Source organism: Talpa europaea (assembly GCF_964194135.1).
Source record: "Talpa europaea genome assembly, chromosome: 2".
NCBI classification, from domain to species: Eukaryota; Metazoa; Chordata; class Mammalia; order Eulipotyphla; family Talpidae; genus Talpa; species Talpa europaea.
In genome coordinates this window covers 79,713,758-79,727,439 of record NC_140068.1, presented here as the reverse complement: position 1 = coordinate 79,727,439, position 13,682 = coordinate 79,713,758, and the positions used below count along the sequence as shown (strand labels likewise).

Below are 13,682 nucleotides of genomic sequence, written 5' to 3'. Positions count from 1 at the left end.
TGGAGTAGAGAGTGTTTAGTTAATTTTGGGTGGTTGGTAAGACTTAGAAAGAAAGACAAAAAACATTTCTGTGAGATGCAGCAGTATCAAAATTACAAGCTATGTTTTAGAGGACATTTTGGCTGGGATGGGAAATAGGAATACTAGAAATAAAGGGGACTCTCTACAAATCTTCCTCCATATCTGGGAGTTTTCGAGGTGACCAGAAACAAAATGTTAGTCTCTGTTTTTGTGTTTATTTATGTTTTACTTTCATTATGGTAAAATCCTGTGGTTAAATCTATTATTTCAGGATCTTTATATTAATTCGTAAAAGAAGCTCTGCTAAGATTGTGCATGAGGGTAACTAGGCAGTAACCTTATCAATATGTATTCTGCTTTTAAGATATTATACATACTTATTAAACATATATTAATAGAAAAGAGCAGGAGATATATTCAAATATCATTGCAGATTCGAGCCTCTTGCCCCTCCCCAAGTGGGAGACTGTGGAATATTTTTCCATGTGTCAGACATCAATAGATTCCTTCATGAGCTTCCCTAGCAGTCACTCTAGGACAGCAAGTTTAAGAAGAATGTCTTGCTGTGTGGAGCCCTGCAATATGCTGTGTCTGGGACCCAGCTATTTCTCTGTGCTCCCTCCCCCCGTGGTTCAGCTTTCTTGACTGTAAATATCACAGCCAATTTGTTCAAGAGAATCACTGAATTCTTTTGCATTTGTGTTCTTTTTTGAAGATCAGATTCATATAAAGCTCAATTACCTTTTGAATTGCTTATTTTAAAAAAATGGTCATCAATTTCAGAATAAATGCATATGTTGACATATGTGCTTTTCTCATCAGGTCATAGCTGAGGAGATTAATGTGTATGTGTTTATAAAATTCACTGTTTGCTAAGACACTGTTGATTTTGTCAGTTGTCAACAGAAAATGAAGTTACCAAATTAAATTGTGAATGACCAAAAACTATTTAAAAATTATGCCGTGGGCATTAATGTACTATATCATCTGTTAGCTGTCTCTCTCACACTGTCTTTTTTAAATAAACTGTAACACTGAGAACACTGAAGGTAATATAAAGAGCAGGTGGTCAAAGAGCTCTGTGTGTGTGTGTCTCTGTGTGTGTGCGTGTGTGTGCATGTGTGTGCTTGTGTGTGTGAATGAGATATCTTTGACCTAACTTGCAACTTGGAATTCTTGAGTTCCCATATTAAATAACAATTATCCAGACCTGTGTAGCATAATACATTTAAGAGATGCAGTTTCATTAGATAACAGTGGAAATTAACTTTCTTTTCAGATTGAAAATTTTGTTTATTTTCTACATTTAATTTAGAACATGTGTGTTTACTGTTTTACAGAAATTTCTGTGAACTTATTTAGACTCTTCAGGATTTTGTATGATTTTATTTAATCATAAATAAAAGGCTTACTGGGCATCAGTGAGCCTTAAAATCCTGTAGAATAATTTTATGCAACCTTGTCATGCCATTTGATAAACAAGATACTCTGCTCCTACCCCACCTCCTTCAAAAGACCTGGGCAAAAGGTGTATTTTCTTTTCCACTGTAGATTGGCGGGTGCTGCAGCCTCACTGTGTTCTGCATGCGTGACAATAGACTGACTCGGATACCTGCAGAAGTGTCACAGGCAACAGAGCTTCACGTCCTGGACGTGGCAGGGAACAAGTAAGTGTGTTCTGTTTTGTTTTACTAGAGAGAGTTGTCCATCCTCTCCACCTTTGTTCTGCATCTTCACAGTCTTGCCTTGGCTTCGTCATGCAGAATCTATACCAATTAAGTTGAATCACCCAGGCCCTGGGAGTTCTAGTTCAGGAACTAGAGTGACTTAGCCCGATGAAGTAGAGGAGGTCATGGAAACCCTGAGCATAGAGTGCTTTAAAGTAAATATTTCTGCAGAAATCCTTTCCAGGATGTCAGTGCATTGATGTAAAGGAATGATCACTGCTTGAGAGCTGGGAGACAGGTTTTACCTTAACTTCTGTAAGTTGTCCTGTACCTCAAAGTTTCCTCTTCTGGAAAATGAGCTTGAATGAGTTTGAACTAGATTTTAACCAGGGGTCTTGATGTGCTCTGCCAGTGACTCTGAGCCCTCTGAAATTGTAAATTCAATTATATTCTGGGGCATTTCTCTGGTGGGAGGATCTATAGTTAATGTCAGAATTGCTGAGCGATTCATAGGCCGCGAAAAGCGTGGAATGTCAGACTGGTATTGCCAAAGTCATTGTAGCACCATTTCTCAAGTTCTGTGGTCAGAGATCATGTTGGACTGCTCACCAGTTTCTGGAACGTGCCTTCTCTTCACTTTTGTAGAACATGGATTTGTTTCAATCATTCTGAACTAATATCTCAGATGTCACGTGCTCTTCCTTCCTGCTAAACCTACACAAGCTGTTCTTTCTGCCTGGGACTCTCTATTCTTTATCACTCAAGCTTTTATTTTCTCCACATGCCTTTGTCTCTCAGCAGGCACATTTTAATTATTCCCAGGAGAGCACTCACAGCACTATGTAATAACTGCTTGCTTATGTGTGGGTAGCCATCCTAACTTAAAGTTACCTTAAGTGAGATATAGCTCATGTGTCATTGTATCATTTGTGCCTTCACAGTGCCAGAGACACAATGGATGCCTGGTAATATCTGTTGATTGAATTAAAAAGTTAAAAATCCTAGTTTTGCTGAGTATAAGGAAGACCACTGTGAAATAGATCACCTGCTTCATTTCAAAAATGAATTAAAAAATTGCTTTTGAGATAGGAAAAATTGTACTTAGCCAGGGGAAGATAATCAGTGAGTTTAAATGGTAAATACCAGCCATCTGAAGAATGTTTGGGGGATTGTGTCCTAAGTTCTGATTAGCCGTTCACTTATGTTAGAGACAAGTCCCTATTTTTCCTTCTTGCTAATGGACTATGGACAGCAGTGCTAAATAAATAGCAGTGTTTATCTGGGTCCTGGAAATGAGTTATGACCTCAAGGAATGTTCATCTTTTCAAAGTAAGTGCTTATAGGACATTTTGATAGATTCTTTAGACCACTAAATGGTTACGAAAACTCAAGATGCTGTTGAGCTGAATGTTGATATTCTGTTGAGCTAAACAACAAACTTATAGCATGAGAAGGATTATTCTCCCTTGCTCTCTTGCCTCCAGCAGTAGAAACTCAATGACTTCAAACCTCCCCTGATTCCTGCTACACTGGTGAGCATGAATGTGCATCACCAAATCTTGAAATTTTTGTATTCTGCTATCTAAAATTTCTTTTCCACCTGAGTAGAGGTCTCATTCTCCAGGTCTCAGAAGAAAGGGAAGTTTAATTTTTATTATGCTTCGACTGGGTGGAGAAAACCCCATTAAAAAGTTGAGTGGCATGGCTGTCATCTGAGTCAGTTAAGTGTGTCATTTAATCCATGATATATAGATTCATGACCAAATTTTAAGCCTATTAAAATACTTAATTACACTTATTTAGAGTATCAGTATAGAAACTAATAAAAAAAAAAAAGGCTACCATGTCAGCCTTTTAACTTGCAAAAAAAAGTCGTACCATGGGAAATCAGACCAAATTCAACAGAAGATTCTGCCTCTTCTCTCAAACATATAAAAGTGGCAAATGGCAACAGGGAAACTACTTATTAGTTTCCAAAAGCTTTCCTTTTTAAGGATAATGGATAGAATAAATTACAGCAAGGATGACTGTGAGATGTCCCTTGAAAACTAAACATCTAGCCTTCTGTGAAAGGAACAGGAGGCATCTTGTATCATCAGCTATCCCTTAATTTTTATTTTATTTTTTAAAATTTATTTATATGCATTTTACATCATTGTTCATTTTTGAACAATGTTTGCTTCCCCACCTCCCCCCTTTCAGGTGTAGTCCCCATAGAATTTCCTCCACCAATTCACCCATGCACCATCACCTCAGTCCCCTGTGCTCCTCCCTCCCTCTGATCCCACACCCTCCCCCTCCCCTGCAGGATGTCTCTATACTCCTTAGTTTTTAGAGAAAGACTCCTCCTTCCTCTGATCTTTCTACCAGCCACACAAATTGGGCATTTGAGTATCTGCCTTACAATGTTCAGAGTACCAGTACTATACTAGAAACAGGGCTGACGATGGGAAAATAGTTTTACCTTTGAATTTTATTGCTTAAAAAGCTAAATAAAAATATTAAAGATATAACCTCACACTTATTTAAACACCTGTTATAAAAAAAGACAAGAGATAGAAAGTGTTGGTGAGGGTGTGGGGAAAAAAGAGAACTCTCATACACTGTTGATGGAAATGTAAATATCCGCAGCCACTAGGAAAAGTAGTGTGGAGGCTCCTCAAGAAATTAAAAGTAGAACTATCATGTAACTCAGCAGTTCCATTTCTGGGTATAATATCCAAAGGAAATGGAAGTAGAATCTTGAAGAGATAGCTCTACTCCCATGTTCATTACAGCCTTTTTTACCATAGCCAACACATGGAAACAAGCTAAGTGTCTACTGACAAGGTGACTGGATAAAGATGTGATGTGCATATACATGTATATATACATGCACATATACAGTATACAAAATGTATACACATGTATACATATATGCAAAATAGAATATTACTCAGCCATGAGAAACAAAAGAAATCTTGCCATTTGCAACAATGTGGATGGATCTCGAGGCATTATGCTGCATAAAATAAATCCGACAGGGAGGGAGAGTCAAATACTGTATGTAATCTAAATAATCAGACTCATAGAAAGAGAGAGCAGATTGGTGGTTGCCAGGGATTAGGGGTCGAAAAAATGTGGACATTTAGATTAAAGGAACACAATTCCAGTTATAAGGTGTTTATGTTCTGAGCCTCTATTATACAGCATGGTGACTATAGTTAACAATATTGTATTATATATTGGAAAGCTGCTAAGAGGGTAGATGTTAAATGTTCTCATCACACACACGAACACACACACCCAAAACAGTAATTACATTAGGTGTGATGGAGGTGTTAACTTGCACGCCTTGTGTGGTAATCATTTCACAGTATATCACATTGTACTTTTTTTATTTACAATTATATCCCAAAGTTGGAAAAATGTTATTTTAAATATTAAAAGGTAAAACACAATACAATTGTGTAGCCACAGTCTGGAATACTAACCAGTTAAGGACTGAGATGATTCCTTCATTAAATAAGGAATAAGTGACATGGATACCAAGTGATATACCAAGTTACCAGAATACCAAGTGTTAAACAGTATATAGCACCCCTTTTTTATTCTTTAAAGAACTTATCTGTTCAATATACCCAAATATTAATAGCAGTTCCCCTGAGGGAGGTGTGGAGACTCGAGTGTATAGTCTACTTTTACTTTAGATATTTTGATATTTAAATTTTTCACTGATTATGCTCTGTCTATATATCATTAAAACAGTTGTAAAAAATATGCTTAGAACTTCTAATAGGAGGTAAGAAACATTTTCAATTGTGTAATAAGAATTCAACCATAGGTTAAGTTAGTACATTAATTAATAGGCCTTTTTTTTATTGTTAAATAAATTTGACAGAGCAGTTGTGATGAAGTTCAGAGGTGGGAAAGGTTGCTTTGTCTGGGCTGGTCATGGTCATAACTGGAAATGAGAGGCTCACGGTTTGGTGAATTGAACCAATTCATTTGCTGTAGTCCTTATACTATTGATGGAAATAGCCACTGCAGTGTTTTTATTTTGGTGTATGTAGTCCTAAATAGAACACGGAGATGTGTACAAATGGGACTGTGGTTTCTTGTGTTCGGTCTATAGTGTACAGAAGGTACCCAAATAAACAAAAAATGCATTATTAACTCCTGTGGAAAGTAAGCATTTTTTTCTTTTTCCTACATGCATGGATGTCTGGGATGGTTCACTCACAGAGAAGCGTGTGTCTTTTTTCCCCAGACTGCAGTGAGTCAGTGAGAGCGCTGCTTGGCCTGCAGAATCTGTGTGAGCCTGGGCAGGAACAAGGTCTTTTCTCTCTTTGATATCAGTGGGATCACCACTGTTCACAAGACGCTTATGCACAAGCTTGTGTGTCGTATGTGCTCGGCCAGCAGAAACCATCTTCATGTCAGTGCTTTGATTCTTTGTAGGAAAACTGGTGTTTGCTCAACTCGTTAATCTTACATGGCTTGGTTGAATGTGATTACAAGGTCTGCTGTTGTAGAGTCTAGTAATTTATTTTAGCTTTTACCATGTGATTTGTCATCTTTAGAAGTTATTATTTATTATTGTTGCTCCGTTTAGCCTTTTATTTATATATTTGCTTTAGCATTCAGCTGGGCAGCCAGTATTCATCCAAATAGGTGAGGTGGCCATGTTTGAGGACTTGTATTTTAAGTTCTTTTGAATGTTGGCTTTTTTCCTTTTGCTCCCATGGCTAAGAAAGGTAGAGATGCTGACTATGGATTTCTTGCCAAAAACTAGGAATAGACTTTCAAGAGAAATTATCCTTTTGTTCAATAAAACAATGTGGAGTTAAATGTAATTTAAGCTTTCACAGTATATTCCAGATATTCCTTTAATAAAAAAGGCAATTTCCATGCCTGGCAAATACATGTCTTGTGGGCATTTGAGTATATGTGCAGCAGCCTTTGCAGAGAGGGAGAAGTAATTTGTTGTATAAGCACAAGAGATTTCACTTTCTATCACACTGAAAGAAGCAGTAACTCAGTATGAGAAGAGAAGTTAAAATCTGCTGTTCTCTCAAAGCCTCTGTATCCTCCTAATGGTGTGAACATGTCAGTGCATTGCGTGGATTCTGGTTGGTATTTAAAAATACACATATGACATCCATTCTGACACTCTTTTGTGCAATATGTTAGTATCTGATGCCTGGAGTCTTTCCAAGGATACTTTAATTTACACAGTTCTCACGGCTGCTTTGATTTGAAGCCCAACTCCCATGTGCGGTGCAGTTCCACCATGCGTGCTCAGCCCCGGGCCAGGACACCTGTGGGGCTGGGCCAGCTTTTCTGGACTAATTGTGATGAAAAGAAAGTGTTTTCTCACCTCCATAATGAGCACATTAGAAATCTTCTGCAAAAAATGCTAATTGTTCTTAAGAAAAGTTTGTTAATGCATTTGTTTTAACAGTCTCTTTGATCATTTTTTTTTTTTCACTTTGTTAAAGTAACTTAACCAGTTTGTGTTTATATTTACTTAGGCTTATTTTGTAATGCTGGAGTACAGCTGCTTTTAATAATTCTACAGAGTTCTAGTTTAGTTTTCTTAAGTCTGTCAATTTGAAATGGTATGGATTGGTAATAATACAATATTAATCTATTGGTAATCTCTATAGGTACTTCTCCCAGGTATGTTAACTGGAAATAAATCTACAATTTTTTTTAAAGATTTATTTATTTATTTATTTATACAAGCACTGGGTACAGTCGGAGGCGCAGGAGGGTGAGAGAGTTTGCCAGAGTGGGGGGGGGGGGTAGCAGAACAGGCAGACTGACGAAGTACACTGCTGAGGGGAGCAGCGGGCATGGCAGGAGAGGTCTGCGTGCCATGTGGGATCCTCACCAGTGGCCGGGGCTCGAACCAGCGCTGCAGAGGCTGTGGGCAGCTTCGCAGCCCAGCGCTTAACTGCTGCGCCACCAGGGGAGGCCCAAATCTACAGTTTTTTAAGGGAAAAAGCCCCAGGAATATATGCTGTTATGTAATTTCTTCTGGAATTAATGGGCCAGAGATTTAAGAAAGTGTAATTCATATTGTAGTTAACATAGGGTGATTAGCTCCTTGTTGTTAGCTTATGAGGTTACGTCTAAGATTGATCCATAATTTAATACATGGAGCTATCCTTTGAGTGAAAATACTTGATCAAATGTAACTTTGATTCTTTAAACCCTATATTTCTGGTATCTACAGAGGATTTGGTTGTTTTCAAAGTGAAATAGTAGACTTGTGCAAAGCATTGGCTTTCATTAAAACAGTGTTTTCAACCCTCTGCACTAGGAGCTTTTTAGACTGAACGGTGGTTTGTTGTGAGAACTGTTCTATGAATTGTAGAATGTTGCTTTACTCAATGGATGCTAATAGTGCCCCCAAATATATTTACAGACATTGTCAGTGTCCTGTAGGGTCCAGTCACCCCTGATTGAGGACCACTGTTCTGAGGTGGCAAGTACTGAGTACATGATTGTTCTTGTAGCAATCTTTTTTTTTTAAGATTTATTTATTTATGCATACAAGAGCTGGGGTGCAGGCCAGAGATGTGGAGGGTGAGAGGTTTCACCAGAGACAGAGTGGGGAACAGAACAGGCAGATTGCCCGAAGTGCACTGCTGAGGGGAGCAGCGGGCGAGACCAGAGAGGTCTGCTGCGCATGTGGGTTGCTCCCTGGCCGGCCGGGGATGGAACTCATGCTGCAGAGGCTGCGGTTGCTTCATAGCGCAGTGCTTAATCCCTTGCACCACCAGGGAGGCCCTGTTCTTCTGGCAATCTTTAGTAAACAGATCTGACTGGCCACAACCAATCTGTCAAATATTTTTGTAAAAATGAATATAGAATTAATCAGTAAGTGTCATATTAAAATTTTTGAAGTCTTTAATATATATTAAATCATTTGAAACTCAAACTATCTGACATTGATAGTAATTATAACTTGGGAATCCGAGAATGAGGAGCTTTCCAGAAATGGAAAGATGAAGGTTGAAAGAAGAATGCCTGAACTTATTTTCCTATAGAAAGCAGATGATGTTCTTTAAAATTGGTCTTAATCTTTATTTTAACTGCAACTTAAACTCTTCAGCATGCCAGGTATCTCCTTCCTCTTTCTGATAAGCCATGAGCTGCTGTAAACATGTCATCCCGCTGCTGCCTGCCAGTCCTGTCAGTGAGTCATTTGCCACTGAAGTAGGAGGAACTCAGGCTTCTGGTTCCTTCCACACTGGATTTTTGTATTTACTCTTTAAATTGAAACCTCCTAGTCAAGACTGAATAACGTGTTTTATAATTTCCTCATTTTTTGTCCTATGGCTTCGAGTTCCTGATGAGAGAAGTGATTGCAAAAAAGGGAAGCACAGTAACCTATTGAAGACTCCACATGGAGAGAGTAAATCAAATATCTTATAAGTATAAAATCTTTTACTATAGACATAAAATCTTCAATCCTGAGATTGAAGACAATCCCAGGAAACTGCTACAATTTTTTTTCCTGTTTGTGATAAAAAACAGGACTTAATTGCCAAGTTGAGGTCCTGATGGCTCCTTTTATTTTAAATTAGGTTGCTACATCTGCCTCTTTCACTGACCACCTTGAAGCTGAAGGCACTGTGGTTATCTGACAACCAGTCCCAGCCTCTGCTCACGTTCCAGACAGACACAGACCACACCACGGGAGAGAAGATTTTAACTTGTGTCTTACTTCCTCAACTGCCTTCTGAACCTAGCTGCCAAGGTGAATTTAACTCAAGGACAGTATTCAGATGGCCACAAGAATTAGTAGGAGCTGATGTCTGCCTCCTGTGCATTTTGCCTGTGAGGCCACTTACTCCCTCATCTGTATTTTGTCTGATCTGCCCCAAAGCCAACCCTGTTGCTGAGGTCATTATCGGTCACCTCTTTTTCTGCACTTTTGCAGAAAAAGTGCCGTTTTCATCAAATTCCTTGAATATCCTTTTGGTTTTGAATTATAGTTAATGCTGAAAATACAAAATATTGTAGGCTATAGAGCTAGTTAAAATCCAAACCTATGGTCTGGTGGATTAGTGTTGACCATCACTGGTAAACTACTTTTAAGCCAGTGGGTTGTTTCGAGTCATTGTACCTTTGCTTTGTAAATTATGTTTCAAAAATATTCGCACTAACATCAGATAGCTATTATAAATTTCTTGCTGAGAACTGGTTTTGATAAAAGAGAAACTAGAGTGTTCTGAGAGAATAGGAGTTCCCAAAGTGCGAGGACTCCATAATCACCTTGCCTGTCTCAACTTTTGTAGATGAGCTTTTAAGACCCCAAGAGAAAATGCGCAAGAGCGTGTAACTATGGAAAGTACTCGTGTCATCATGTGTAGCCACCAGACTATCATAAGACAGTTTTGGAAGGTAGTATAGAAAAGAATTACGCAAAAGAAAGGAATCGGAATTACTATGACATTCTGTAATGAAATACTCAACATTAATTTAGCAGATATTTTATATGATCTCAAATAGAATTATGCATTATTGAAAAGAAAGGGCAACTCTGTTCCAACTTTTTCTTTTAAAGCCAAGACAGGACTTTTTCTCTTTTCTTTCTTTCTTTTTTTTTTTGTGGGACCCTCGCCTGCGGCCAGGGAATATCCGGCGCTACAGAGGCTGTGGGCAGCCTCGCAGCCCAGCGCTCAACCACTGCTCCACCGGGGGAGGCCCAGGACTTTTTCTTTTAAAGCCAAGATAGGTTGAAACAATGGTGTGCCCTCTTTATTTTTGTTGTTACACCCCTGGTTCTCCTGTAGATTTTGCCTACTTGACATTAGATTTACTGCAGAGCAGTTGCCAGTCACAGCAGCCTGAGTTCCCTGTTGATGTGGTCTTTGTCACCACAGAGAACCTGCCCCGCTGTGGCGCGCTGGAGAGCTTGGTGAATGATGTCTCCGACGAAGCCTGGAATGAGCGTGCAGTAAACAGAGTCAGTGCAATCCGATTTTTGGAAGATGAAAAAGATGAAGAAGACAATGAAACGGTATGGATATGGAGATTCTTGGTCTTCATGGAGATTCAAAATTAAAGGTCCTTCAAGGATTGACCATGGCACCTGATAAGGATTTCTTTTATTTCCAAATAGTCTGTTCCCCGTTTTGCCTTCAGCATTTAAAGATTTAGAAATGAAACTCTCGGTACTGATTTATCAGATGTACACTAGGCAAATGGAACTTTTGGGCTTTTGTTTGAATCATTTATGGTGCTGCTTTTTCTTTCTTTATGATCATTTGCCCTCCTGTCCCTGTTGTTTCCTTAGAACTAATTGGAAATTTGCAAATGAAAGCAATTCCTGCTCCTCATCACCCCCCATTTATATCTGTGCCATGTGGGTTCCATTCACATTTCCTGGTGTAACTCAGCTTGACTTCTGCTGTCCCTGGACTACTCTCTCTTTTTTTTTTTTTTTTTTTCAAAGATTTATTTATTTTCACAAGAACTGGGGTACAGGCCAGAAGCATGGGAGGGTGAAAGAATTCACCAGAGACAGAATGGGGACCAGAATATGCAGACGGACCAAAAGTACTGCTGAGGGGAGCAGTGGGCACAACAGGAGAGGTCTGCCACACCATGTGGGTCTCTCCCTGGCTGGCTGAAATTGAACCCGCGCCGCAGAGGCTGCATAGCGCTGCACTCAGCCCACTGCACCCCCCCCCACCCCCCCGCCCCGCCCGGACTACTCTTCACATAACCAGACCACCTTCCCCTTCATGCAAAATGTTTTGTGATTTGAGTTGGATTTTCTCAGAAAATCGGGAATCCATTTGAAAGTCCCGCTCAGCCTAACTTTCAAGTGTCTCTCAGCCATGCAGCATCTCCAAGAGTTAGTCATGACTCTTGATCTCTTCCTACATGTTGTCTTTAGCTTTTTAAATTCCTTAACTCTGAGATTCTCCTAAGTGGAGCTTACAGGGAATACCTGCATTCCTCAAAACAAAGGGTGTTTTTTTAATTATTGCCTAGAGTCTGTGTTACTTCACTTGTTACCAAGTAAGATTTTATCCACTTGTCATGGTAAAGTGCAAAATAGGAATCAGTTACTTCATTGCCTCTCTAGTGCCCTTGCAGTATTTTGCTAACCTGTGTTAGCGCTGTGTAAAATTCCTGGGCATGGCATTTAAAAGATGTAAATACTATTTTATGAGCTAAATTGCATGTAATATTTTAACTATCATTTTAAAAAATTGCCCATACCCTATTACTTCACTTCCAGCACTGTGGTCTGTGTTAGAAGAATGCTGGCTTTCCTCAGTTGATCATATAAATAGCACACACATTACCAAATGAGAAAAGAAGTCCTTTCTGCCTTCCTTTTTCCCTTCAACTCCCATGCCTCCAGGGTTGACAGAAGCCAGAACCACTTTGGGTAATAGTAGAACATTATAGTGATTTTAATTTAGAATTTTTCCCCCTTTTATCTTTTTCTTCCTCCACACCCCACAATTAAATCTTATAAATGTTTCATTTTTTTTTTCTCGCTGTTCATAGAACTTTTTAAAAAAGATTTATTTTTATTTACTTATGCATAGAAGACAGGGGTGTAGGCCAGAGGTGTGGGGCATGAGAGGATTCACCAGAGACAGAGTGGGGATCAGAACAGGAGGATCTACTGAAATGCACTGCTAAGGAGAATAGCTGGAAAGACAGGAGAGGTCTGCTGTGCCATGTCGGTTAGCTCCCTGGCCGGGGATTTAACCTCATGCCTACCACAGTGGCTGGCGATAGATAGCTTGATATCGTTGAGACTTTAACACCTGCACCACCAGAGAGTCTAAAACTTTATTTTTAACTTATACTAATCTCATAGTTTAAGAAGTTTTCTGAAAATAATTCTTACTACTGGTAGGCATTTGATAAATGGGCCTAGCACCAAAGAAAGCTTCCCCACCTTCTCTCATTCCTAATCTCTGAGAAGGTAAGGTTTGTCTTGGAATGCTAGCTGCCTGGAAGCTGAAGCTGTGTGATTGCAAGAGAATGGAACAAAACCCAAACACTCACTCCACTTTGTTTTCAGAGAACACTTCTGAGGCGAGCCACTCCACACCCCGGGGAGTTAAAGAACATGAAAAAGACAGTGGAGAATTTACGGAACGACATGAATGCTGCTAAAGGACTGGATTCCAACAAAAATGAGGTCAATCACGCCATTGACCGAGTAACCACTTCTGTGTAGAATTCACCTCCAAGTTTTACCTCCTGTGTCTTCCCCTGCTGTTGAGATGGTCCCATCTGCTTCTGAGGCAGTCCTTCGTCTTGGCCAGAACCTGCAAGTTGCCGCCTGTGTGGCATGTGGGATGCTGCTCTCTCCAAGGAAGTGCCTTACTCTACTCCGTCAGCCAGTCATCACCCCAGTGCTCTCCCAGCATCGTGTTTTTTTTTTTCTTTCTAATTTTTAGTTATTTGTGATGAGTAGAACACACTACTGTAAACAGCTGACCTTCATTTTTGTCTGTGTTGGGGTCAGGGAGCGCAGGACGGGGAAATTTTATCCTCCTCCCGCCCATACAGTGCTGGGACATTTTGAACCCAAGTTTTCTTGGGCCTACTGATGAGAGATAGTTTTGTGTATTGGGAAAAATCGATACTTTTTTAAACCCTTTTTTGGCAGCTCAGATGGTGTAAATTTAAAAAATTTTGTATAGGTATTTCATAACAAAATATATGTATTTCTTTTTTGTTATTTTATCTTGAGAACGGTACATATTTTAGTATTTGTGCAGAAACAAAGTCCTAAAGTATTTGTTTTTATTTGTATCATCCACTCGTGCCTTACTGTATTCTGTGTCATGTCAAACCAAGTGTAGACAATAGCATCCTGAAGCAGTGCGATGAGACTCGGAATGTGGTACTTTTAAAGCAGTGTTGGATTTCAGTCTATAATCTACCTGTCAGATTTGTTTTTAACCAAAAAAGAAGAATTATCACTGATTTGTAAATTATATGAATTGATTTTTTTAAAAA

At 39.2% G+C, this 13,682-nt stretch overlaps 1 protein-coding gene across 1 annotated transcript in view; it reads left to right on the top strand.

Annotated features, from left to right (window-relative positions):
* Positions 1-13,162, top strand: part of LRRC1 (leucine rich repeat containing 1) — a gene marked incomplete at its 5' end in the record, with an annotated part of 123,103 nt that extends 109,941 nt beyond the window's left edge. Inside the window, 4 exons of the mRNA XM_084257471.1 lie at positions 1,573-1,688; positions 9,266-9,438; positions 10,568-10,704; positions 12,736-13,162. Coding sequence (XP_084113597.1) covers positions 1,573-1,688; positions 9,266-9,438; positions 10,568-10,704; positions 12,736-12,894 — 585 coding nt within the window. The 3' untranslated portion in view covers positions 12,895-13,162. The remainder of the gene's footprint in view (positions 1-1,572; positions 1,689-9,265; positions 9,439-10,567; positions 10,705-12,735) is intronic.
* Positions 13,163-13,682: the final 520 nt, after the last annotated feature.